This window comes from Jaculus jaculus, chromosome 1 (assembly GCF_020740685.1).
Source record: "Jaculus jaculus isolate mJacJac1 chromosome 1, mJacJac1.mat.Y.cur, whole genome shotgun sequence".
NCBI classification, from domain to species: domain Eukaryota; kingdom Metazoa; phylum Chordata; class Mammalia; order Rodentia; family Dipodidae; genus Jaculus; species Jaculus jaculus.
Genome location: NC_059102.1, coordinates 314,872,713 through 314,899,551, shown reverse-complemented (window position 1 = coordinate 314,899,551; position 26,839 = coordinate 314,872,713). Strand labels below are relative to the sequence as shown.

Genomic DNA, 26,839 nt, shown 5'->3' with positions numbered 1-26,839 from the left:
GAGCCACATAAGCCAGATGCACAAGGGGGAGCATATGTCTGGAGTTCATTTGCAGTGGCTGGAGGTTCTGGTGGTCCATTCTCTCTTTCTCTCTGCCTCTTTCTCTCTCTCTCTCTCTCAAATAAATAAAGAAATAAAATATTTTTAAAAAAATTTTTTATTTATTTATTTGAGAGCGACAGACACAGAGAGAAAGATAGAGGGAGAGAGAGAATGGGCGTGCCAGGGCTTCCAGCCTCTGCAAACGAACTCCAGACGCATGCGCCCCCCTGTGCATCTGGCTAATGTGGGACCTGGGGAACTGAGCCTCGAACCGGGGTCCTTAGGCTTCACGGGCAAGCGCTTAACCGCTAAGCCATCTCTCCAGCCCAAATATTTTTTTTTTTTAAAAAAGAACAGAGAGCTAGAAAGAGAGGGAGAGAATGGGCACCAGGATCTTCTTGGTACTGTAAATAACTCCAGACACATGTGCCACTTTGTGTATATCTGGCTTTATGTGGGTTCTGGGGAATTGAACTGGGGCTGCATACTTTGCAAGCAATTACTCTTAATTGCTGAGCCATCTTCCCAGCACCAAGACATGAATTTCAAAAAATATTTATTTACTCTCTCTCTCTCTGCTTGCAAATAAATAAATAAAATTTATTTTAAAATTATTTACTTGAGAGAGAGAGAGAGAAAATGAGAATGGGTGTGCCAAGGCCTTTAGCCACTGCAAATGAACTCCAGACCCATGCACTGCCTTGTACATTTAGCTTACATGGGTACTGGGGAATAGAATCTGGGTCCTTAGGCTTTGCAGGCAAGTGCCTTAGCCATTAAGCCATCTCTCTAGCCCAAGATAGGCATTTTGTAAGAGGTGCTTTTACAGAACATGCGGTTTCTGGTTCATCCAGAGTGGGTAAGCCATGTGTCCTTGGATAACCTGAAGTTTGGTTAGATTGATGGTTTGCTGAAATACATAGCAGAGGACCTCTATTCGTTTAAAATTTCTGAGTTTCTAAGAAATAAACAGGAGCATTAAGGCAAAGGACAGGGACCAATGAACAATTGTGTATAATATAGAGAGTGGAAACTAAAGATTTGTCCTTATCTAACTGTCCCTACCCCCCGCTTCAGCAAGTCACAAACAGCTAAATCCAGAAATCCAGTGTCCACAGTGGCTATTTTGAGAACTGGCTAGAAAGATTGGAGGGAGGAGGGGCAGGAGGAAAAAGCCATAGCACATCCCTTTTCAACAGAAGGGTGAGGGGGATGTCAAGAGGCCTGCTGGGGAATCGGGCTCTTCTCCATATAGCACGCCTTTCTATTCTCCCGAGTGGAGACTTTTTATTTTTTTGAGGGAGGGTCTCACTCTAGCTCAGGCTGACCTGGAATTCACTATGTATTCTCAGGGTGGCCTTGAACTCACAAGCAATCCTACCTTCCAAGTGTTGGGATTAAAGGTGCGCGCCACCATGCCCGGCTCCCCAGTGGAGACTTTTGATCTTAGGTTATGCCCTTTCATAGTTTTATCCCAAATGGAGCTGGAAACCCCTGGGGAGCCGGATCCCAGCTGAGCCCCTGCACTCTTCCAGGGCCAGGGAAAGCTGTCAGGCAGCCAGAATGTGGCAGCCAGAGTGGTTCAGGGCTCATGTATTCCTGCTTAGGGAAGTCTATACAGGTCAGCTGATGGGAGAAGGGACATTGAGGAAACAGTACTCTGAGGAAAGATACTTCATATAGGGCTCCAAATTTTCCTGCAAAGGGGAGGAATTGGGATAGAGGAGGAGAGCTGATGGATTAAGGCAATAGGTTTAAAGTCAGAGGGCTAATGGTCAAAACAAGGATAAGAGGGATTTACTGGCAATAAAGTAAGATCTGAAGCCAGAGACCATGAAACTATAGAACTTGCCTCTTGATGACCCTCTTATCTGGACAACTGGTTGCTATTCTTTGAGACAACAGTACATCACAGTGAAAGATCTTACCTCAAGCTACTGGGGCCATTATATTGATCATTTGTTTGTTCTGTTTTTGAGGAAAGGCCTCACTGTAGCCCAGGGCTGACATAGTGCTCAAGGTAACCCAGCCTGGCTCCAAATTCACAGTGTTTCTTCTACCTCAGTGCTTGCTGGGATTAAAGGCTTAAGTCACTACACCTGGCTTTTATGACGTAATTTTAAAGATATATTCCCATGTCAAGTATCACACTGAATCAATATTTTTAAAAATTTATTTATTTGAAAGAGCGAGAGAGGGCTGGAGGGGTGTCTTAGCGGTTAAGGTGTAAAGCCAAAGGACCCAGGCTCAATTCCCCAGGACCCACATAAGCCAGATGCAGGTTGCACATATGTCTGAAGTTTGTGTGCAGTGGCTGAAAGTCCTGGCACGCCCATTCTCTCTATCTGCCTCTTTTCCTCTCTCTCTGTCTCAAATAAATAAAATAAAATAAGCCGGGCATGGTGGCACATGCCTTTAATTCCAGCACTTGGGAGGCAGAGGTAGGAGGCTCACCATGAGTTCGAGGCCACCCTGAGACTACATAGTGAATTCCAGGACAGCCTGGGCTAGAGTGAGATCCTACCTCGAAAAATTAAAATAAATAAATAAATAAATAAGTAAAATAAAATGAGAGAAAGAGAGAGAGAGAGAGAGAAAATGGGCATGCCAGGGCCTCTAATCACTGCAAAAGAATTGCAGACACATGTGATACCTTATGCATCTGGTTTATATGGGTCCTGGGGAATCAAAACAATATCTTTTGGCTTTGCAGACAAATACCTTAACCACTAAGCCATCTCCCCAGCCCCAGTACTTTCTTTCTTTTTGAGGTAAGGTTTTACTGGAGCCCAGGCTGACCTGGAATTCACTATGTAGTCTCAGGGTGGCTTCAAATTCATGGTGATCCTCCTACCTCTTCCTCTCAAGTGTTGGGATTAAAGGCATGCATTGCCACACCCAGCCTGAATCAGTATTTTTTATTTTAATGTCATTATTTATTTTCTTCCAACATTCCTTTTCATTTATTTGCTTTGTTGAGACAGGGTCTCATGTGGCCCAGGCTGCCGTCAACCTCACTATGTAGCCAAGACTAGCCTTGAACTCCTGACCCTCCTGCCTCCAGCTTCTAGGTACTGGGATTATAGGTTTGTGCCAACCCACCCAACTCCTAACTTAAAAAAATATATATTTATTTATTTGCAAGTATGAGAGGGAGAAATTAAGAGAGAGAGAGAATGAGGATGGTGATGTCAGGGAAACAAACTCCAGATACATGTGCCACTTTGTGCATCTGGCTTTATGTGGGTATTGGGATTTGAACCCTGGTAGACTTTGCAACCCCTAACTTTGCAGCCCCTAACTTTTTTTGTTTTATTTGTGGGGGGCAGGGTCTTACTCCAGCCCAGGCTGACCTAGAACTCACTCTAACTCCAGGCTGGCTTTAAACTCACAGCAATCCTCCTATCTCAGCCTCCTGAGTGCTGGGATAAAAGGTATGTGTCACCACCCCAGTTGTTCTAATTTTTTTTTTTTAATGTGTGAAGGACTTTTTTAAAAAATATTTTTTTGTTCATTTTTATTTATTTATTTGAGAGTGAGAGAGAGAGAGAGAGAGAGAGAGAGGCAGATAGAGACACAAAGAGAGAATGGGCGCACCAGGGCTTCCAGCCACTGCAAACGAACTCCAGATGCATGCACCCCCTTGTGCATCTGGCTAACGTGGGTCTTGGGGAATTGAGCCTTGAACTGGGGTCCTTAGGCTTCACAGGCAAGCGCTTAACCACTAAGCCATTTCTCCAGCCCATGTTCTAATTTTTTATTAGAAAAATTTACCAGAGTCAAAAGAATAGTTGAGTCTGGAGAGATGGCATAGCAGTTAAGGCACTTGCCTGCGAAGCCTAAGAACCCAGGTTTGATTCCCTAGGATCCATGTAAGCCAGATGTACAAGGTGGTGCATGTGTCTGGAGTTCATTTGCAGTGCCTGCGGATCCTGGTGCATCCATTCTCTCTCTCTCAAATAAATAAAATATTTAGGGTTTTTTTTCACATTTTTTTGAGGTAGGGTCTCATTCTAGCCCAGGCTGACCTGAAATTCACTCTGTAGTCTCCAGGTAGCCTCGAACTCACAGTGATTCTCCTACCTCTGCCTCCCAAGTGTTGGGATTAAAGGCGTGTGCCACATGCCTGGCTTAAAAGATATATTTTAATTTTTTTGTTTATTTTTTAATTTATTTGAGAGTGACAGACAGAGAGAGAAAGAGGCAGATAGAGAATGAGAGAGAGAATGGGCGCGCCAGGGCCTCCAGCCACTGCGAACGAACTCCAGACACATGTGCCCCCTTGTGCATCTGGCTAACGTGGGTCCTGGGGAATCGAGCCTCGAACTGGGGTCCTTAGGCTTCACAGGCAAGCGCTTAACCGCTAAGCCATCTCTCCAGCCCAAAAGATATATTTTAAAAAATAGCAAAAACAGAGTAATTGAGTTCACATCTGTATACCTTCCACTTAGATTCAGTAACTATTAACACATTAACATACACAATTATGTTACAGTATTTTGTCAGCGTGTGACAGTATTTTGGCCATGGAGACAATATAACCTGGTAGTTAAGTGTGAAATGTCAATCTTCCTGTGCAAAGCCAGGCTCACTATTTTCTGTTTGTGTGACTTGACACTGGGTTATATCCTGAACATCCTGTTTCCTCAGCTAATAAAATAGGATGACATCTCAGAAATCTCAAGGATTAAGTAGGGTAATGTTTGGCACACAGTACATGCTCAATACATATATTTGTTTTTTTGTCTCCTCACTTGTCCTGGAAGATAGGAACAATATCGATGGGTTTCACTTTAAATCTGTGGAATCAGCCTCAAGAGGGCTCTTATGCTGTCTGCCAACCCTGCTATATCCTATATCACAACAGTTGTTCACCGTCTTACTCTTAGATGACCACTTCACCTGTCCACTTCTTACCTTGCAACTTGCAACTGCCCTTCTTGCTTCACATTTCACTGAGGAAATAGAAACAATCGGAAGACACTCACTCTTTCCCCACTGCATTTGCCACCTCGTGTGCATCGACTGTGTCTTCATCCCCACACTGACGATGAGGTGTGCACATTCGTGTCCAAGGCCGACCTTCCACGTGTGCACCAGGACCGCCTCTTGCCAGTCAAAGGTCCCTCTGATAGTTATCCTTTCTCTCGCATCATCATTCTTTCCTTCTGTACTAAACTATTCCCATCAGCATCCAAAAACACTACATTTCTCATCTTAATAAACACGTTCCTGCAATCCCATATTCCCCAATTACCATCCAGTTTTCCTGCAGTCCTTTAAAGACAATCTCTCTCTCTTTTAATTTTTCGACATAGGGTCTCTCTCCAGCCCAGGCTGACCTGGACTCACAGTGTAGTCTCAGGGTGGCTCCAAACTCACAGTGATCCTCCTACCTCTGCCTCCCGAGTGCTGGGATTAAAGGCGTGTGCCACCACACCCGGCTTAAATATAATAATTTAATAATTATCCTTCTTAGTCTTTTGTTATTTAATTAAAAAAAATCTTTTTAGGGAGAGAGAGACAGAGAGGCAGGTTAGACAGAGAGAGACAGAGAGAGAATTGGTGTGCCAGGGTCTCAGCTACTGAAATCAAACTCCAAATGTTTGTGCCACCTAGTGGGTACATGTGACCTTGGGCTTACCTTACCTTTGTGCATCTGGTTAACATGGGTTCTGGAAAGTTGAACATTGGTCCTTAGGCTTTGCAGGCAAGCACCTTAACTACTAAGCCATCTCTCCAGCCCTTATTCAATTCTTTGCTTAAAATTAGAAATGAGTATCACATCTTCCAAGGCTCAGGGTCTAATGCGGAAGAGGTGGCGGAAAGAATATAAGAGCCAAAGGAAGGGCAGGACTCCATACAACATGCTCCCTCCAGACACCAAATGGCCTGGATATCCATGGCCTCACAGTTCCTGATACTACCTGCATAAGACCATCATCAGAGGAAGAAAAGATCAAGACATCAAAAGTAAAAGAAAGACTGATTGAGATGGGGAGGGGGTATGATGGAAAGTGGAGTTTCAAAGGGGTAAGTGGGGGGAGGGAGGGTATTACCATGGGGTATTTTTTATAATCATGGGAGTTGTTAATTAAAAACATTAAAAAATTTTTAAAAATTAGAAATGAATTCCAGGCCAGCCTGGGCTAGAGTGAGACCCTACCTTGAGAAAAAAAAAAAATTAGAAATGAATCTAGGGTTTGGGGTTCAAGGACTTTCCTGGACCCAGAGCACCCTGTTAAACTAGACCCCTGTTTCTCTCTTATTCCTCTAGAGTTTAATATCTATCTCTAGCCAGAGCAATACTCTAGAAATGTATTAGAGAGCTGGGTGTGGTGGTACACACCTGTCATCCTAGCACTTGGGAGGTGGAGGCAGGAGGATCAAAGAGTTCAAGACCAGCTTGGGCTACGTGAGGTCCTGTCTCAAAAAAATTAAAACTTAGGCCTGAAGAGATGGCTTAGTGGTTAAGGCGCTTGCTTGCAAGCCTGATGGCTCAAGTTTGAACACAAATGCTACTTTGCAGGCTTTATGCAGCTGTTGGGGAAGATCAATCTTGGATGGGCAGGGGCTTTATAAGCAACCACCTTTAACTGCTCAGTCATCTCCTCCTCCTATCTCTTTCTCTTTTCAGGCAGTCTCACTCTGTAGCTCAGGCTGACTTGGAACCATGTTGCCTAGGCTGGCCTCCTGGCCTTGTGATCCATCTGCCTAAGCATCCTCCCATCCCCCAGGCGCTGAGATCACAGGTGTACCTAATCTCATTTATTTTATTTTATCTTATTTATTTGACAGAGAAAGAGGGAGAGAGAGAGAGAGAGAGAGAGAGAGAGAGAGAGAGAGAGAGAGACAATGGGCACACCAGGGCTTCCAGCCACTGCAAACGAAACCCAGATGCATGCGCCCCCTTGTGCATCTGGCTAACATGGGTCCTGGGAAATCAAACATGGGTCCTTTGGCTTTGCAGGCAAATGCCTTAACCACTAAGCCATCCCTCCAGCCCTCATTTATTTCATTTTATCTTGGGGGGGGGCGCAGAGAGAGAGAATTGGCAGGCGCTAGGGTCTCAGGCACTGCAATTGAACTCCAGATGCTTCTGCTACCTAGTGGGCATGTGTGACCATGCACTTTGCCAACCCTTTGTGTGTCTGGCTAATGTGGGATCTGGAGAGTCAAATATGGGTCCTTAAGCTTCGCAGGCAAATGCCTTAACCACTAAGCCATCTCTTCAGCTCTTTTTTTTTGAGTTAGGGTCTCACTCTAGCTCAGGCTGACCTGGAATTCACTATGTAGTCTAGGGTGGCCTCGAACTCACAGCGATCCTTCTACCTCTGCCTACCAAGTGCTGGGATTAAAGTTGTGCGCGCCACCACACCTGGCTTCAGCCCTCATTTTAAAATCCTCTTTTCCTTTCTTAGCACCAGCCATGATGGTTTTCTTTCATAAACCTAGTAAGCACAAACCTGCCTTAGGGACACCCTGATGTTTTATCTGCCCTCAAGACTCTTCCTATAAACATTTACATGGCTTCCTCTTTTCTGTTTTTAACTTTCTATTGACAGGTTCCATAATTATAGACAGTAAGCCATGATAATTCTCTTCCCACCCACTTTCTCCCCCTCTCAAGTCCACCCTCCATCAAATCCTCCCTCCCTTTCAATTAGTCTCTCTTTTATTTTGATGTCAACATCTTTTCCTCCTGTTATGAAGGTCTTGTGTAGGTAGTGTCAGGCACTGTGAGGTCATGGACAGCCAGGCCATTTTATGTCGGGAAGCTTGCATTGTAAGCGGTCCTACCCTTCCTTTAGTTCTTACATTCTTTCAGCCACCCCTTCTGCAATGGACTCTGAGCCTTGGAAGGAAGGTGTGATAGAGATGTTTCAGTGCTGAGCACTCCTCTGTCACTTCTTCTTAGCACTGTGGTGTCTTTAGGATCATTGCAGCGGTCACCACCATCTGAAAAGAGAAGCTTCTCTAACCAAAAGTGAGAGTAGCATTAATATATGGGTATAAACATAAAAAAGTGCTTAGAGGGCAGACAACAGCAAGCATTACTCCCCTAGGGCTCATGACCTCCTCAGCCATAAGCTTTTTAAAAATAATTTTAAAATTTTATTTATTTATTAGAGGCGCATAGAGAGAATGGGCATTCCAGGGCTTCTAGCCACTGCAAACGAACTCCAGACCCATGCGCCACCATGTGCATCTGGCCTTATGTGGATTTTGGGGAATTGGATTTGGGTCCTTTGGCTTTGTAAGCAAACACCTTAACCACTAAGCAATCTCTCCAGCCCAGCCATAGTTTTTTTTTCTTTTTTTTTTTTATTAACATTTTCCATGATTATAAAATATATCCCATGGTAATTCCCTCCCTCCCCACTTTTTTTTTTTTTTTTTTTTTTGAGGTAAGGTCTTGCTCTAGCACAAGCTGACCTGTGCTGAGATCAAAGGCATATGCCACCATGCCCAGCTCTAGCCATAGTTGGTTTTTTTTTTTTTTTTTTTTTTTTTTTGAGGTAGGGTTTCACTCTAGCTCAGGCTGACCTGGAATTCACAATGTAGTCTCAGGGTGGCCTCAAATTTGTGGTGATCCTCCTACCTCTGCTTCCTGAGTACTGGGATTAAAGGCATGTGCCACCATGCAGGGCTTTCAGCCACAGTTTTTGACTAGATTTTCAGTACCAGGTATGTATTCCCTCCTGTGGAGTGGGCCTCCGGTCCAATTAGAGAGTGGTTGGTTTCCTCCATAACAGACATGCCACTATTGCACCCATTGGTTCATTTGGCTTGGCTGGCCAGTCTTAAAGCTTTCAGGTTCTATTGCTATTTAACAATGTTGATGACTTCTTTCTCCCATGGGGCTGCATGTAACATAGCTTTTTCCAGCTCTCTGTTGGCTGGTCAATAGTGGGGAGGTTTCTAGATCAGCTCCAGCTTGACTTCTCAGTGACCTGCAGCCTAAGCTTGTGGAGTCTTCAGCAAAACATGGCTCCCTCTTGAAGGTCCCCAAAGACTCAAGTCAGATGTCAATAGAGAAATTCAGAAAGATTTTCCTAAGCTATTCTACTTTGTTTCATGGCATTTGCTCCTAACTGACATGTTTGTCCAATGAGTGTAGGGACATTTTTTTCTCTTACCGTTATATCCTTGATGCCTAAAGAAATACTGTATATGTATTAGGCACTGATATATTTGTTGAATAGATCTCTTGCTAACTTGATAAATCATTGCCAAAGTGGTGTAGAAATAAGGGCTGGGAAATAGTGGTTAGAGATGCTTACTTGTAATGCCTGCTGGCTTAATTCCCTAGTACCCATGTAAAGTCAGATGCACAAAGGAATGCATGCTTCTGGAGTTTGCTTGAAACAGCAAGAGGACCTTGAGTGCCCATTTTCTCTCGCTTTCATATTTACATAAATAATAACAAATAAGTAAATACATAAATAAAAGTGGTGTACAGTGAAGATACTCAACAGTGGACACTGCAAGCCTTATAATGGGCCAGCCAGGCCAAATGAGCCAACGTCATGGTGGAAACCAACTGCCCTCTAACTGGACTGGAGGCCTGCTCCATGGAGGGTGGGGGATACATCCTTGATACTTAAAACTTGAAACAGGGGTAGTCATGAGCCCTAGGGGTGTAACATCTGATGTCTGGAAAAATATATATACTGTGATTTTCAAACTGCCCAGTAAGCAGTTCTCTTAATATTTATACCCTTATATTAACACTACTCTCAGTTTGGGTAGAGAATCTTCTCTTTTCAGATGGCAGTGACCTTGAGATGACTCAAAAGGTATCATAGTGCTGGAAAGAAGTGACTGGAGTACTGAATAACATCTTGATCACACCTTCTAAGGCTCAGGGTCTAATGTGGAAGAAATGGCGGAAAGAATGTAAGAGCCAAAGGAAGGGTAGGACTCCTTACAACATGCTCCTCCAGACACAAAATGGCCTGGATATCCATGACCTCACCGTGCCTGACACTACCTACATAAGACCATCATAAGAGGAGGAGAAGATCATGACATCAAAATGAAAGAGAAACTGATTGAGATGGGGAGGGGATATGATGGAGAATGGAATTTCAAAGGGGAAAGTGGGGAGGGGAAAGGAGGGTATTACCATGGGATATATTTTATAATCATGGAAAATGTTAATAAAAATTTAAAAAAAATTGAGAAAAAATAAAAATTTTTAAAAATAATAGAAGTGTTGTAAAATAAGCCTAATATACACAATATAAAGCTGACTTCATCAGCTTCTTTTTTTAAAACTTAAATTTCTTTTTGGTTTATTCTTATTTATTTATTTGCGAGTGACAGAGAGAGAAAGAGGGAGATAGAGAGAGAGAGAGAACGGATGCTTCAGGGCCTCCAGCACTGCAAACAAACTAGATGCATGTGCCCCCTTGTGCATCTGGCTTACATGGGTCCTGGGGAATTGGATCAGGGTTCTTAGGCTTTGTAGGCAAATGCCTTAACTGCTAAGCCATTTCCCCAGCCCAGTTTCTTTTTATTAAAACAAGTATTTCCTTTTCTTCTTCTTCTTTTTTTGAGTTGAGCCCAACTGGCCTTTTTTTTTTTTTTTTTTTTTTTTTTTTAATGTGTGTGTGAGAGAGATTTAACATTCCAGGGCCTCCAACCACTGTAACTGAACTGCACACATGTGTGCCACTTTGTGCACATGTGTGACCTTGTGCACTTGCATCACCTTGTGCATCTGGCTTATGTGGGACCTGGAGAGTTGAATATGGGTCCTTAGGCTTTGCAGATAAACACCTTACCCACTAAGCAATCTCTCCACCTCCTTTTCATCTTAAAAAATTTTTATTTATTTATGAGAGAGAATGGGTGTGTTGGCCCTCTTGCCACTGCAAACTCCAGACACCTATGCCAGTTTGTGCATCTGGCTTTATATGGGTACTGGGGAATGGATTCTAAGCTGACAGGCTTTACAGTCAAGTGCCTTTAACTGCTGAACCATCTTCCCAATTCCTCATAAGCTTGATTTTTACTTGTTTGCTTGTTTTGTTTTATTTTGTTGAGACAAGGTCTCACTCTACAGCCCAGACTAATTCTAACTTGGAGCAGTCTTCCTGCCTCAGCCTCCAGAGTGCTAAGATTATAGCATGTGATAGCTATCATGCCTAGCCTCTGTCAGCTTTCTTTTTTAAAAAAGAATATTTCATGGGGGCTGGAGAGATGGCTTAGCAGTTAAAGAGTTTGCTTGCAAAGCCTAAAGACCCATGTTCTACTCTCCAGATCCCATATTAGCCAGACGCACAAAGGTGAGGCAAGTGCAACATTGCACAGGTCTAGTAGGTGGCGCAAGCATCTGGAGTTCAACTTCAGTGGCTGAGGCCCTGTTGCACCAGTTCTCTCTCTCTCTCTCTGTTTCTGTCTCACACTCTCTAAAATTAAAAAAATGCAAAAAACATCACAGGCTGGAGAGATGGCTTAGATGGCTGTGAAGCTGAAGGACCCAGGTTTGATCCCCAGAACCCACATAAGCCAGACATATAAGGCGACACACGCACACAGGTCATGCATGAGCACAAGGTGGCGCACATGTCTGGAATTTGATTGCAGTGGCTAGAGGTCCTGGTGTACCAATTCTCTCTTTCTCATAAAATAATTTTAAAAATGTATTTTATTTATTATTTGTAAGGAGGGAGAAAAGGAAAAAGAGAGAATATGGTGTTCCAGAGCCTCTTGCCACTGCACACAAACTCCAGATGCACTTTGTGTATCTTGCTTTACATGGTACTTAGGAATCAACCCAGGCCCGCAGGCTTTACAAACAAGCACTTTAACCATTGAGTCATCTGCCAGCCCCAGCTGATAAACTGATATGTTTATCGGCTTTCCTAAAGCAAACCCTTTACATCTGGTGGTCATTAAAAAAAGGTTTGCATCTATAAAGGGGATAATACTATATACTCGCTAGAGCTGCTCCAGGACTAGATGAGGAAACATTGTTACTTCACTAATTTCCTATTCTTTGGCAAATATAAAGCACTCAAATAAACAAAGTCCAAGGGCACCAAGTAGCCTATGGGAATGGCTCTGTCTCAAGGTGAATAGTTCCTTGAGAACAATAAGGCAGTGCTATTAATATGTTCCTGAGGAAAGGGAGGTATTTTTATGCTTGATCTAACCCTCCATGAGAGCAGGGAATTTGGAAGAAAGTGTGCATACCAGCTGCCTAGACTCACTCCAAATTCATTACCTCCTGTCTTACGGGGGGGGGGGGTGCTTTAATGTCTCCCAGAAATCCTAGAACTATTCCCTAGACTATTCACACTCCTCAGTGAGGACTTGGTGCCTTTTTACCCCTTCCTTCCTTTAACACCTTTTCTTTCATCCTCTTGAATGAAGTCCTGGTTACCTATTTTATTTTATGCTCAGCCTTTCTTCCAGCTACTGTGGATGATCTAGTCTAGCTTCAAGGTCGCCCTCCTCTGCGTGTGTGGTAAACCTCACCATCTCTCTCCTGCTTCAGGTGTTTCTTGTAGCTCTCATGTGGTTTCTCTTCTTTATTGTTTCCATAAAAACACAAACACTCTGTGATTTCTGCCATTTTATGTTATGTATGTATTTATTTACATACATTTGTAAGCAGAGAGAGAGAGAGAAAGACTGAGAGAATGGGCATGCCAGGGCCTCTTGAACTCTAGGCACATGTAACACTGTGCATCTGGCTTTATGTGGGCTCTGGGGAACTGAGCCCAGGTCAGGCTTTGCAGGCTAGTGCCTTAACCACTGACTAATCTTTACAGACTTTTCTACTTCATCACTAATGCTCCTTTTGTGTAAATCACAGGCCTCCACTGGCTTTTACTACAGTAATAGGCAAATTCTTTAAGAAGACTCCCAAGGGCCTACGTAATCTGTCCACACTCCTCCTCAGCTCTGATTTCAGCTCCACCCATCTTTCCTCTTTCTTCCCTGCACTCCACTCCACTAGGATGTTGTTCCTCAAAGAAACTGATCATATTTTCACCCCAGGACTTTTGAAAACTCCTGTCATTGAGAGGCATCATCTTTATTCTCTCATCTCCTACAGGTCCTTTCTCAAATGCCATCTCAGAGAGGCTTTTCCTGACCAAAAGGGATATTCCTCCACCTCACCTATCACTCCCCTGCCCTTTCTCCATAGCACATTTCACCATCTAATACCGTAGTACTTTGTCTAAAAATGCACTGAAATGAACTCCAAGAAGGCAAAGCTTCTTTTCTTTCTCCCCCTCCCTCCTTCCTTCCTCTTTTTTTTTTTTTTTGAGATAGGGTCTCACTCTAGCCCAGGCAATCCTGGAATTCACTATATAGTCTCAGGGTGGCCTCGAACTCACAGCTAATTTACTACCTCTACCTCCCAGTTGCTTGGATTAAAGACGTGTGCCGTCACAACTGGCAAGGTTTATTTCTTCCAAAGAGTAAAGGCCTGGTCAAGGGAGAACATGAATATACCTAAGAGGTCTAAGGAATGGTACCTTAAAACTTCCACAAATATCTAATACTTGATTATTTTTTTTTCTTCTTCAGCTTAACACCAAAACACCCTCAGCATCCAACCAGGCATCTGACCCTGAGGAAAAAGGTGAGTAGGGTTGGGCTAGGATATGTGTAAATTTGATGAAAGTAAGGACATGGAGACAGGTAAAGGTGTCTGTCTTGAAGCTCCTAATGTCAAATGTCACAGGAAAAAGAACATGGATAAGTAAAGCAAAGGATTACCTGTACCTCTGGGCTTCTTTATGCTATTTCCCAAGAAGTAATCTGATTAGCATTTTCTGTTTGATTTTAGAAAATGAGTCTGGGGCTGGAGAAATGCCTTAGTAGTTAAGACATTTGCCTGCAAATGACCCAGGTTCAATTCCCCAGGACCCACATAAAACCAGATGCACATGGTGGCACATGCATCCGGAGTTTGTTTGCAGTCTCATCAATAAATAAATTGAATTAATTTAAAAAATTTTAAAAAGAAAGTAAGTCTGTTGTGGTCAGGAAAGGCTGGCACAATGATAAAAATATTCATCAGATAAAGCCAAAGTACTGTCTCCATTAGAAATTGAGGAAAAGTTGGAGAAAGTGAGTGTGCATTTGGACTTGAACTATAGGATTTAGAATTAGTGATAATAGCCAGGCATGGTGACACATACCTTTAATCCCAGCACTAGGGAGGCAGAGATAGGAGGATCACCCTGAGTTTGAGGCCACCCTGAGACTACATAGTGAATTCAGTCAGTCTGGACTAGAGTAAAACCCTACCTCAAAAAAAAAAAAAAGAAAAGAAAAGAATTAGTGATAATAGTTATAGAAGACATTTGTCATTTAATCCAAGAAAAGCAAAGCTTCCTGAGATAACTATCGCTAATTCCCAGTCTAGTAGCCTGGCTTCGAGAATTACCAGACATCTGTAGTTCTTACAAAGATTGGTGAACGCTACAGAGCGTAGCATACAATGGACCCTAGCCATTGTACTTGGGGTCTGGAGGGAAGAACCGAAGTCAGCCAGGTTGAGTCATTAACATGTCTCCGACTGTCTTCAGGGAAGGCTGGCAGCACCAAGACGGCTGAGGAGGAGGAAGAGATTGACATTGACCTGACCGCACCAGAGACAGAGAGAGCTGCCCTTGCCATTCAGGGCAAGTTCCGAAAATTCCAGAAAAGGAAAAAGGATTCCAGCTCCTGAATGACCAGCCTTGCCCTCCACCCTTCTACCTTCTGTCCCCTTCTCCATGGCTCTGACTCCCGGGTATCTTGTCCCTTTGTCCCTATAATCTCTTGTTGAGGCAAGTTCAATCGTTATGATTTGTTTCTTTGGCTCTCCCAAGCATCACAGTAGTTAGAGGCACAAGGAGCTTGGCGAAGATGCGCACTTCAGTTGGTAGTCGCTTGCCTAAGGCTGGGCCAAGTTTCTCTTGGGCTAAGGCTCTGCATCAGTAACCAATGCCTGTCTATGGAGTTGGTGAATGAGCAGTTTTGAGGTTTGGCTTCCCTCATCCCCCAGTGATGAGGGCACAGGGGAGGCCTTCAGAATAGAGTGCCTGAGGGCGGCGGGTCATCGCACAGCTCAGCCAGTTACAGCGTCCACACACCAGGTAACATTCTTTCCCTTCTCAGGTCCTTCTGCAGTGTCACCTTCAACCCCCTGTGACTGAAACCACAGTGGGGACTGGAGCTTCCCCCCCAGGCAGACCTAAGCCAAGCACCTTACTGCATTAGTGCATGCTGAGTAGATTAGTTCCAAGGAAGGGATCCTGGGAGTGGTGGAAGCAAGGAAAAGTCACCTGCATCGTCCAGTCTAAGAGCGTACAGACCAGAGGTGGCAGAGGTGCCCAGCGCCACAGGCAGGGAAATGAGGACTAGGGTAGATTGAGGAAGGAAAGAGAAGTAGAGGAGGGCAAGATCGATGAAGCCACAAGCTAGTGGCTAACGTGTACTACATGAGGGAATCTTGGAGCTTTGCTAACCTGCCTACCTCTAACCCCCCCACCAACTATAGTCATCCCCAGAGGCCACATGAGCCAAGTGACCCCTGTAGTTCCCAGCTATCCCACTGTGGAGTCAGGGCAGAAATGAAATAGCCATTCTATGTGACCTTAGCATGTTTAAGAATTATAACAATAAAAAAAGCCCTCAAATAGGGCCATTGAACCTCTACTGATGTCTTTTGGGAGGAACATAAATATAAGCCTGAACTGGCCTGGGGGTGGGTGGGTAGAGAACCCCCTGGACTACACAGGCGCAGGAAGCTCATACTCACTGCCTGAGCAGATTTCTGCTGAAGCCAATCCTGCCTTCTCCTCCCGACCTTGCCCTCACCTTGATGTGCCGCCCACACCTGCCTCTGCTGCTGTCACCACCCCCACGGCGCACCTGCGAGGGTGAGCGGCTCCTCACTTTCCTGCCAGCTATGAGCTCACTTGGTATACACTCCTCTGAAAACGGCCTAAGCTTGTTTCCTATCTACAAATGCTCTCACCTGGCTTTCCCTCCTGCTTGTTCTTCCTCCTCCCATGATGACACCTGAACTCCCCCCGCCGACCCCCCCCCGCAGTGCTTACCAAATTCAAGGGAAGGAGGCAATCGCTCTAAGGACCCCTGTCACACTGAGGATTTGAACCACAAGTTAAATACAATGATGGTTTTCACATGAGCTAATATTGCTGAGGAATTATTTCTACACATTGCAATGACTGGAGAGTGAATAAAGGACGATCTACCCTTGCCACACTCCTCACTTTGAAGGTAGGTTAACACACCCAGGCTGGCCTTGAATCAGAACCCTCATGCCTTAACTTCCTAAGTGCTGGGATTAAAGGCATGTGCCACTATACCCAACCATTTTTTTATGGTGGTAAAGTATACATAACATAAAATTTACAATTCTAGCTACATTAAGCTATACCGTTCAGTTTTATTAAATATGTTTATTATTATTGTTGTTGTTGTTTTTCCAGATTGGGTCTCTTTCTAGCACAGGCTGACCTGGAACTCACTCTGTAGTGTCAGGGTGGCCTTGAACTTGCAGTGATCCTGCAAGGGATTAAAGATGTGCACCACCACACCCAGCTTTAAATATATTTGTTTTTGTTTATTTATTTATTTGACCAAGAAAGAGGAAGAGAGAGAGAAAATGGGCATGCCAGGGCCACTGCAAATGAACTCCAGACGTGTGTGCCCTCTTGTCCATCTGGCTAACATGGGTCCTGGGGAATTGAACCTGGGTCCTTTGGCTTTGCAGGCAAAGGCCTTAGCTGTTAGAAAGAGGCAGTGAGAGAGGGAGAGAGAGAGAGCAAGAGAGAGAATGGGTGCACCAGAGCATTATCTACTGCAAATAAACTCCAGACTCATGTGTCACCTTGTGCATCTGGCTTATGTGGGTACTGGAGAATTGAACCTTGGACCTTTGGCTTCACAGGCAGGCACCTTAACTGCTAAGCTATCTCTTAAGCCCTGGTTTTTATCTTATAAAGCTTAGACCATGTGCCCTTTAAACAATAATTCCCGGTTGCAGTTACCTTTGTGTTGCTGGGATAAAGCACCCAACCAAAAGCAGCTGGTGGGAGGAAAGTTTTTATTTTGGCATACAGTCTTGAGAGGAAGCTCCATGATGGCAGAGGACAGCGTGGCATACACAGAGGGTGGGCATCGTCTCTGCCAAAGCAGGGGGAAGTGTCAGCAGGAGAGTGAGCCGACTAACACTAGCAAGCCAGGGCTAATAAACTCCGAGATCCACCCCCAACAACACACTTCCTCCAGCAAGTCTACGCCCCCCAAATTCCACCAGCTAGGAAGCAAGCATTCAGAACACATAACTTGATGGGGGACGCCTGATTCAAACCACCACACTCCCTGCTGGGCATGGTGGCACACACCTTTGATGCCAGCACTCAGGAGGCAGAGGTAGGTAGATCACTGTGAGTTGAAGGCCAGCCGGGGCTAGAGTGAAACCCTACCTCAAAACAAACAAACAACAACAAACAACAACAAACAACAAATCCACCACATTCCCCATTCTATCCTTCCTTGCCTCTGTAAACCATTGTTGTACTTTAGCCTGTCTCTACAATTTCCTGTTCTTGGTATTTGCTTATTTGTTGATTCATTCCTTTATGTATTTGTTTTGAGATAGGGTCTTACTAGGAAGCTCAGGCTGGCCTGTAACTTAAAACCCTCCTACCTCAGCCTCCTGAGTGCTCAGATTATGAGTAAACTCTCCTATGTCCAACTCTCTTCCTTTTATTTATTTATTTGTCTTCCCCTCACCCCCAAGGTAGGATCTCACTCCAGCCCAGGCTGACCTGGAATTCACTATGTCATCTCAGAATGGCCTTGAACTCATGGTGATCCTCCTACCTCTGCCTCCCAGGATTAAAAGCATGTGCCACCACACCTAGTTTTATTTTTAAGAAATATTTTATTTATTAATTTATTAGAGAAAGAGGGGAGAGAGAATGGGTGTGCCAGGGCCTCTAGCCACTGTAAACAAACTCCAGACCCATGCCCCACCATGTGCATCTGGGTTATGTGGGTCCCAGGGAATTGAGCCTGGGTCCTTTGGCTTCACAGGCAAGCGCCTTAACCACTAAACCATCTCTTCAGGCCCTTCCCTTCCAAAAAAAAAAAAAAAAAAAAAAAAAATTTATGGGCCAGGTGTGGTGGCACACACCTTTAATCCCAACACTTGGAAGTCAGAGGTAGGAGGATACTGTGAGTTTGAGGCAACCTTGGGCAAAAGAGAGATCCTAGCTTGAAAAAACAGAAATATATATAGTTTATTTATTTGCAAGGATTGGAAGAGAAAGAGAGAGAGAGAGAGAGAATGGGTACACTAGGACCTTCTGGCATTGTAAATGAACTCCAGATGTAGGTAGCACTTTGTGCATTTGGCTTTATGTGGTACTAGGGATTTGAATCCAGGCTCTCAGGCTTTACAAATAAGTGCCTTTAACCACTGAGCAATCTCTCCAGCCCTTCCCTTATTGCATTAAAGATATATAAATCACTAGGCATGGTGGCACATGCCTTTAATTCGGCATTTGGGAAGCAGAGTAGGAAGATCACCACAAGTTCGAGGCCACTCTGAGACTACATAGTGAATTCCAGGTCAGCCTGAGCTAGAGTGAAACCCTACCTCAAAAACAAGCAAAAAAGATGTAGAAATCAAAACAGCAGGGCTGGAGAGATGGTTTAGTGGTTAAAGCACTTGCCAACAAAGCCAAAGAAACCAGGTTTAATTCCCCAGTACCCACATAAAGCCAGGTGCACAAGGTGGCACATGCATCTGGAGTTTGTTTGCAGTAGCTGGAGGCTCTGGCATGGCTTTCTCTTATCTGCCTCTTTTTCTTTCTCAAATAAATAAATACTTTAAAAAAAAGAAATCAGACTGGAGAAATGGTTTAGCGGTTAAGCGCTTGCCTGTGGAGCCTAAGGACCCCAGTTCGAGGCTCGATTCCCCAGGACCCACATTAGCCAGATGCATAAGGGGGTGCATGCGTCTGGAGTTTGTTTGCAGTGGCTGGAAGCCCTGGCACGCCCATTCTCTCTCTCTATCTGCCTCTTTCTCTCTCAAATAAAATAAATAAAAAGTTAACAATTTTTTTTTTTAAAGAAATCAAAACAGCAACAATGAATAAGAAACAGGGACAAGGGTTGGAGAGATGGCTCAGCAGTTAAGGTGCTTGCCTGCAAAGCCTAATGACCCCATTTCTATTCCCCAGGACCCATGTGTTGCAGTCAGGTTCACATTGCTGGCAGAAAACACCTGACCAAGAGCAGCTTGTGGGAACAACAACAACAAAAGGTTTATTTTGACTTATAGACTCAAGGGGAAGCTCCATGATAGCAGGGGAAAACGATGGCATGAGCAGAGGATGGACATCACCTCCTGGCCAACATCAGATGGGCAACAGCAACAGGAGAGTGTGCCAAACACTGGCAAGGGGAAGCTGGCTATAATACCCATAAACCTGCCCCCAACAATAAACTGCTTCCAAGAGGCTTTAATTCCCAAACTGTCATTAGCACGGAACCTAGCATTCAGAACACCTAAGTTTATGGGGGATACCTAAATCAAACCACTACATTCTGCCCCTGGCCCCAAAAACTGTAAAATACAATGCATTCATCCAACTTTAAAAGTTCCCATATTTTTTATCAATGCTAATGATGTCCAAACATCCCCATAGTCCCAAGGTCTTTTAACTGAGCTATAATACCAAAACTTGCCCCCCCCAAAACCCATAATGGCATAGAATAAACATTTACATTGCAAAAGATGGCATTGGGCATAGCAAAGAAATATTCAGCCAATACAAAATTGAAACAGGGAAAACATCAAACTCTGTAGCTCTAAGTACAATAACTCTAGTCAGTGACAAGTCTCTGGAATTCCAATTCTGCCCTTCTAGCTAGGTTACTCACAGTCTCAGAAAACATCATCTGGTGCCAGCAGCTCTCCTTGGCAGCCATCCCATAGTCCTGGCATCTCCATTGGGTCTCCACTGCAACCCATGGTTCATCCTCATGGCTCTACAGGTAATCCAACAAGCCTGCTTCACTTTGCCCATGGCCATTTCCAAAATACAAAATTCTTGTTGCCAATTCAGTGACCTCATTCCTGCACTTGTTATACTATATAAGACCAGGTGGGTGCTAATTTGTTAATCCAGGAGGGAATAAAGCAGTCTTTGAGAAACAGGACACTCCTTCAGCATTCAGCCCCCTTCAAAAGACTCTGTATTTTTCCTGTTGTCTCAGTGCAGGTCAGCTGGCCCAATCTCAAAGGTTGTAATCTGTCTAACAATTGCAGCTGAAGGAGCAGAAGTTTCGGCCCAAACATTTCATTTCTGTGTCATACCCCTCTGCACACACCAGTCTGTTTCTATGCAATGCAGCCCTGCACAAGTTCTCAGTACACAGGCATAACAGGAAGCCTCTCATACAAACTGCTTTTAGCCCAGTCCAGCCAAAGCTCTTTCTCACCCTTATAAGCCAAACCTCACAATCCACAGTTCTGACTGCATTCAGTCAATTCTGACAGAAGGGGCCATCAAGCTGTTCTTACAGCACTGCAAAGCATCTCTTAGACCAAGGTTTCAAATCCTTCCACATTCCTCCTGCAAAGCAGTCCCAAAAGGCCAAAGCCACAGAATCAGGTTTCTAGCAGCAATAATCTCATTTCTCAGTACCAACTTACTATTGTAGTCAGGTTCATGTTGCTGGCAGAAATCACCCGACTAAGAGTAGCTTGTAGAAAAAGAGTTTATTTTGGCTTATAGAGTCAAGGAGAAGCCCCATGATAGCAGGGAAAATGATGGCATGAGAAGGGGGTGGACATCACCTCCTGGCCAACATCAGATGGACAACAGGATCAGGAGAGTGTGTCAAACACTGGCCAGAGGAAGCTGGCTATAACACCATAAACCCACCCCCAACAATACACTGCCTTCAGGAGGTTTTAATTCCCAAATTGCCATCAGCTGGGACCTAACATTCAGAATACCTAACTTTATGGGGAACACCCAAATCAAACCACCACACTATGTAAATCAGATGCACAAAGTGGTGCATGCGTGTGGAGTTCATTTGCAGTGGCTGGAGGCCCTGGAGCTACCATTCTTTCTCTTTCTGCAGTGTATGGTGGCACACGCCTTTAATCCCAGCACTTAGGAGGCAGAGGTAGGAGGATCACTGTGAGTTAGTTCAAAGCCAGCCTGAGATAGCATAGATCACATAGAATTCCAGGTCAGGGCTAGAGTGAAACCCTATCTTGAAGGAAAAAAAAAGAAAAGAAAAGAAAGAAACAGAAAGAAAGGAAGGAAGGAAGGAAAAAAGAAAAAGAAAGAAACCTCAGGACAAGATCTCTGGAGAGCAACCTATATCCCAATGTTTTTGTGCATCTGACTTTACATGGGTGCTGGGGAAATCCAACCTGGATCGTTAGGCGTTGCAGGCAAGCATTTAAGCATTGAGCCATCTCTCCAGGCCCTATTCTTGGATTTTTAAGTGTGTGTGTGTGTGTGTGTGTGTGTGTGTGTGTGTGTGTCTGTCTGTCTGTCTGTCTGTATGCTAGGGCCTCTTCCCACTGCAAATACCAGATAACTATCAGAGGCTTGTGCTATTTTTTGCATCTAGTTTACATGGTGACTTGAGAATTGAACCCAGGCTGGTAAGCTTTGCAAGCAAGCACTTTTAACTGCTGAGTCATCTTTCTCCCCTCCTTTTTTTTTCTTTAATTTTTATTTTTATTATTATTATTATTTATTTATTTATTTATTTGAGAGCGACAGACACAGAGAAAAGGACAGATAGAGGGAGAGAGAGAGAATGGGCGTGCCAGGGCTTCCAGCCTCTGCAAACGTACTCCAGACGCATGCGCCCCTTGTGCATCTGGCTAACATGGGACCTGGGGAACCGAGGCTCGAACTGGGGTCCTTAGGCTTCACAGGCAAGCGTTTAACCGCTAAGCCATCTCTCCAGCCCCCCCCCTTTTTTTTTTTGATTGAACACAGAGCCTGGCTCATGCTAGACAGTGCTCTGCCAGTGAACTGCAGCCTCAGCCCTCTTACATGTATTTTTAAAAAAACATTTTATTGCCAGGTGCTGCAGTCCGGTTCGCACTGCTGGTGGAAATCACCCAACTAAGAGCAGCTTGTGGGAAAAAGAGGCTTATTTTGGCTTACAGGCTCAAGGGGAAGCTCCATGAGGGCAGGGGAAAATGATGGCATGAGCAGAGGGTGGACATCACCCCCTGGCCAACATAAGGCGGACCATAGCAACAGCAGAGTGTGCCAAACACTGGCAAGGGGCCACTGCTCTAATATCCATAAGCCCATCCCCAGCAATAACACTGCCTCCTGGAGGTGTTAATTCCCCAATCTCCTTCAGCTGGGAACCTAGCATCCAGAACACCTGAATCAAACTACCACACAGAGCATGGTGGCGCACACCTTTAATCTCAGCACTTGAGAGGCAGAGGTAGGAGGATGGCCATGAGTTTGAGGCCACCCTGAGACTAGTGAATTTCAAGTTAGCCTAAGCTAGAGTGAGACCCTACCTCAAAGCAAAACAAAATTAAAAAAAAATTTTATTTATTTATTTATTTGAGAGGGGGAGAGGGAGAGAAAGGTGTGCCAGGGCCTCTAGCCAATGCAAATGAATTCTAGGTGCAGGTACCACCTGTACATCTGGCTTATGTAGGCTCTGGGGAATCAAACCTAGGTCCTTAGGCTTTGCAGGCAAGCACCTTAATTGCTAAGCTACCTTTCTAGCCCTTACATGTATTTTTGATAAAGGATATGGTAGCAAACACATATCCATTGCTTTGGGAAAGATAGTTTTGGTCAGAGAGATGTAAACATCTTTTGCTGACCCAGTGGTATTTCTCAACAAAGGCTCTAAAGGCTGAGTTCCCTCTGCCAAGGTGCTGCTCCTAATGAGCACTTGAATATAGGCTCCTCTCTGGCATGCCAGTAACTCTTTCTTGAAGCCCTGGGCTTTTGCTGCAATTTCCTTCTTAGGGCTCTAAAATCCTGCTTCTCTTTCCTGTCAATCTCATACCTACTGCTAAAGAAATCCTCCCTTAATAGTAATCATTGAGGGATTTTTCTTGAGTGCTTTATTTTGTAGATCTAAAACTGCAAGTCTATGGGGGAATAGGTGAATGCTGTTGCAGATGGCTCACCAGAAAAGACAGGCAGAAGAAATGCTTAAAAAAAAAAAAAAAAAAAAAAGGAAAGAAAGAAAGGAAGAAAAAGAAAAAGAAACATGTCAAGAAGAATGCTAAAAGGATGCCCCATGTTTCAAATGTCTATAATCCCAGCACTTAGGAGGTGGAGAGTTCAAGGTCATCCTTTGCTACATTACAGGTTTGAAGCCAGCCTGGGCTACATTAGACCCTGTCTTAAAAATAATGATAAAATATAAAAATAAATAGAAAAGCTAAAAAGGAAATACCTTATGTCCAATACTTCTGAAACCAAGTGTGTGAGTTTTCCTCTCACATTAACCAACTCTTCAACTCTGCAGACACCTTACCCTGTAAGTGTAACACCACAACCAAGACTTAATGCCAGGTGTGACCCGCACTTCTAACCAACCAGCATAGGTCAGAGCTCCCTCCTGCTAAGTGATTTTCTAGAATGTTCACTGAAGTCAGGATAGTGTTGTTTTTTAAAATATTTTATTTATTTATTTATTTATTTGAGAGAGAGCAAGAGGAAGAGGCAGAGAGAGAGAGAGAGAGAGAGAATAGGTGTGCCAGGGCCTGCAGCCACTGCAAACAAACTCCAGATGCATGCACCCCCTTATGAATCTGGCTTGGGAATCGAACCAGGGTCCTTAGGCTTTGCAGGCAAACACCTTAACCACTAAGTCGTTTCCCCAGCCCTAGGATAGTGTTAGTTATAGCTCTTTATTATAAAGGATACAGCCCAAAACCCAGTGTGATACCAGCCCTGGGGAGCTAGGTCAAGTAGAAGAAATATATATGTAGCAAGGGGCGGGGTGGGGAGATGAAGTACATGGAACCATGTCACTGACATTTTTGGGCATGCCACTCTTCCAGCATCTTGATGGATTCACCAACCTGGCAGCTTTCTGAAATCTGAATCCCATATTGAGGGTTTTAAAGGAAGCATCATTACACAAGTATGATTGGTGAAGTCGCTGACCACTGGTGACTAAATTGATCTCAGCCCCTCTCTACTTTCTGGAGAGCTGAATGAATTTAAAAGTTCTAATTCTGGGGCTGGAGAGATGGCTTAGCGGTTAAGCGCCTGCCTGTGAAGCTTAAGGACCCCGGTTTGAGGCTCGGTTCCCCAGGAATCACGTTAGCCAGATGCACAAGGGGGCACACGCGTCTGGAGTTCGTTTGCAGAGGCTGGAAGCCCTGGCGCGCCCATGCTCTCTCTCTATCTGTCTTTCTCTCTGTGTCTGTCGCTCTCAAATTAAAAAAAAAAAAAAAGTAGAAGAAATAAAACATCAAGGGGGACCTTGTCCCAGTCAAAAATGGAAGGAGAGGGCCAGGTGTGGTGGTGCACGCCTTTAATCCCAGCACTTGGTTGGGAGGCAGAGAAAGGAGGATTGCCACAAGTTCAAGACCACCCTGAGACTATATAATGAACCCAGGTCAGTCTGGGCTAGAGTGAAACCCTACCTTGAAAAACAAACAAACAAAAGACAACCCTGAAGCTGTCCTCAGACTGCAATACAGGCACCATGGCATACATGTGCCTACACACACATGGAGACACATCATATACATACACACACACACATTTTTTAAAAAATTCTAATCCTCTAACTTCAAGTCACGAGGTTGGGTTTTCAAGCATTCAGCCTCTCTTCCTCCAAGAGTCATTTTGAAGTCATTGCTAGCATAAATTCTGGAATGGTGGAGAGGGGTTTATAGGCTAGGTATGGTGGTACAGTCCTGTAATTTTAGCCCTCAGGAGACTAAGATAAGAGGACTGCCTCAGGTTCAAGGCCAGCCTGGGCCACATAAAGAGACACTGTCTTTAAAGGGAGAGACTGTGAAAAAGAAAAGATCCTCCTCTCTCATATCACTTGAGGAGCCCCTGTGCCAGGCCCTGAGGATGAAGACGAAACACCGACCTTCACTCTATCACAGTTTCACATGCAAGCCGCGGGTTTCTGTGCGGTGCTTTCTCTACCGTGCAAGGATGGCAGAGCAGGGATCGTAATCCTGATGAAAGTGGAAGTTTTACATCCCATACTTTATTTATTTATGTATTTTTTGGTTTTGATTTTTTGAGGTAGGGTCTCGCTCTATCCGAGACTGACCTGGGAGTCACTCTGTAGTCCCAGAGTGGCCTTGAACTCACGGGGATCCTCCTACCTCTACCTCCCAACTGCTGGGATTAAAGGCGTGCGCCACCGCGCCCAGCCAAGATTCCATACTTTGTGCTCTCAAACCTCAGATATGATGACAAAGGCCTCATTGAGATCCAGGCAGCTAATGGGACAAGGATTCTGCTCTCTAGACAATCTTTCATTCCTGATTTCAGAGAATGAATGAGGTTGCTGGGTACGACCCTTGACCTCACATTGAACTTGGCCCAGTGTAGTGGCAGATTCATCCACTTCCATCATTTCCCTTATAAGGAATCCTTGTCCAGCATCCTTTTGGGAAGCTGCCCTGCCTTCTCTCCCCTTTGCTTCTCTGTCCATCCACCCTTCTTGCCCTTGCTGAGTCTTCTTTTCTTATTCTGGTATTGTTTTCAGAGGTAGTGGCAGAGGCCCTGTCTCTGGTGTACTCAGTGTTTGAGAACCAGTCCTCATTGGAATTACTCTCTCATTAGCTGCTGTCATCCTGTTTGTCACAACCTCTCCAAATGTAGTCCCTGTGCTGTCTGTGCCTCTGAAAACCCAGAGTTTAGGGGTTAGAAGTTTTGCTTCTTATATTAGTTGGATATCCCTGATGCCTTTCTTTCTTGTTTGTTTGTTTATTTATTTTGTTTGGTTTTGCTTTGGGTTGTTTGTTTGTTTGTTTGTTTTTGAGGTAGGGTCTTGCTATAGCCCAGGCTGACCTGGAATTCACTATGTAGTCTCAGGGTGGCCTTGAACTTACAGCAATCCTCCTGCACCACCATGCCCAGCATCCTTTCGTTCTTGTTAAGTGGCAGGCCTGACTCTGGATCTACAAAGACAAAGATTCACAGTCCACATACAGGCAGAAAGCCCACCTGTTCGTGAGACCACAAGAAATTCTTCCTCATTCACTTCTGGGCTCCTTCCCTTCTGCACCATCAAATTAGGATAGTAATGATACCCTCTCGTTTTCTGCCAATGTTTTGGTCTTCCTTCAGTGCTCATTAATCATTACAAATGTTGATCTATGCAAACTCTGATACTCTAAAAGTAAAGGAACTTTATTTGAAGTCTTAAGAAATACAATTAGAGCCGGGCGTAGTAGCGCACGCCTTTAATCCTAGCACTCGGGAGGCAGAGGTAGGAGAATCACCATGAGTTCAAGGCCACCCTGAGACTACATAGTGAATTCCAGGACAGCCTGGGCTAGAGTGAGACCCTACCTTGAAAAACCAAAATGAAAGGAAGAAAGAAAGAAAGAAAAAAAGAAAGAAAGGAAGGAAGAAAGAAAGAAGGAAAGACAATTAGGAAGTTGGGCATGGTGGTGCAACCTTTAATCCCAGCACTCTGGAAGGCAGAGCTAGGAGGACAGCCATGAGTCTGAGGCCACTTCGAAATTAGTTTGTGAATTCCAGGTCAGTCTGGGCTAAGAGAGACCCTACCTTGAAAC

The 26,839-nt window shown here is 44.4% G+C and overlaps 1 protein-coding gene across 3 annotated transcripts in view; it reads left to right on the top strand.

The window, feature by feature from the left end:
- Pcp4l1 (Purkinje cell protein 4 like 1) overlaps positions 1-15,714 on the top strand; it is a 45,381-nt gene extending 29,667 nt beyond the window's left edge. For all 3 annotated transcript variants that reach the window (XM_045133758.1, XM_045133743.1, XM_045133749.1), the window contains 2 exons: positions 13,594-13,648; positions 14,601-15,714. In XM_045133758.1, coding sequence (XP_044989693.1) covers positions 13,594-13,648; positions 14,601-14,743 — 198 coding nt within the window. In that variant the 3' untranslated portion in view covers positions 14,744-15,714. The remainder of the gene's footprint in view (positions 1-13,593; positions 13,649-14,600) is intronic.
- The last annotated feature ends 11,125 nt before the right edge of the window (positions 15,715-26,839 follow it).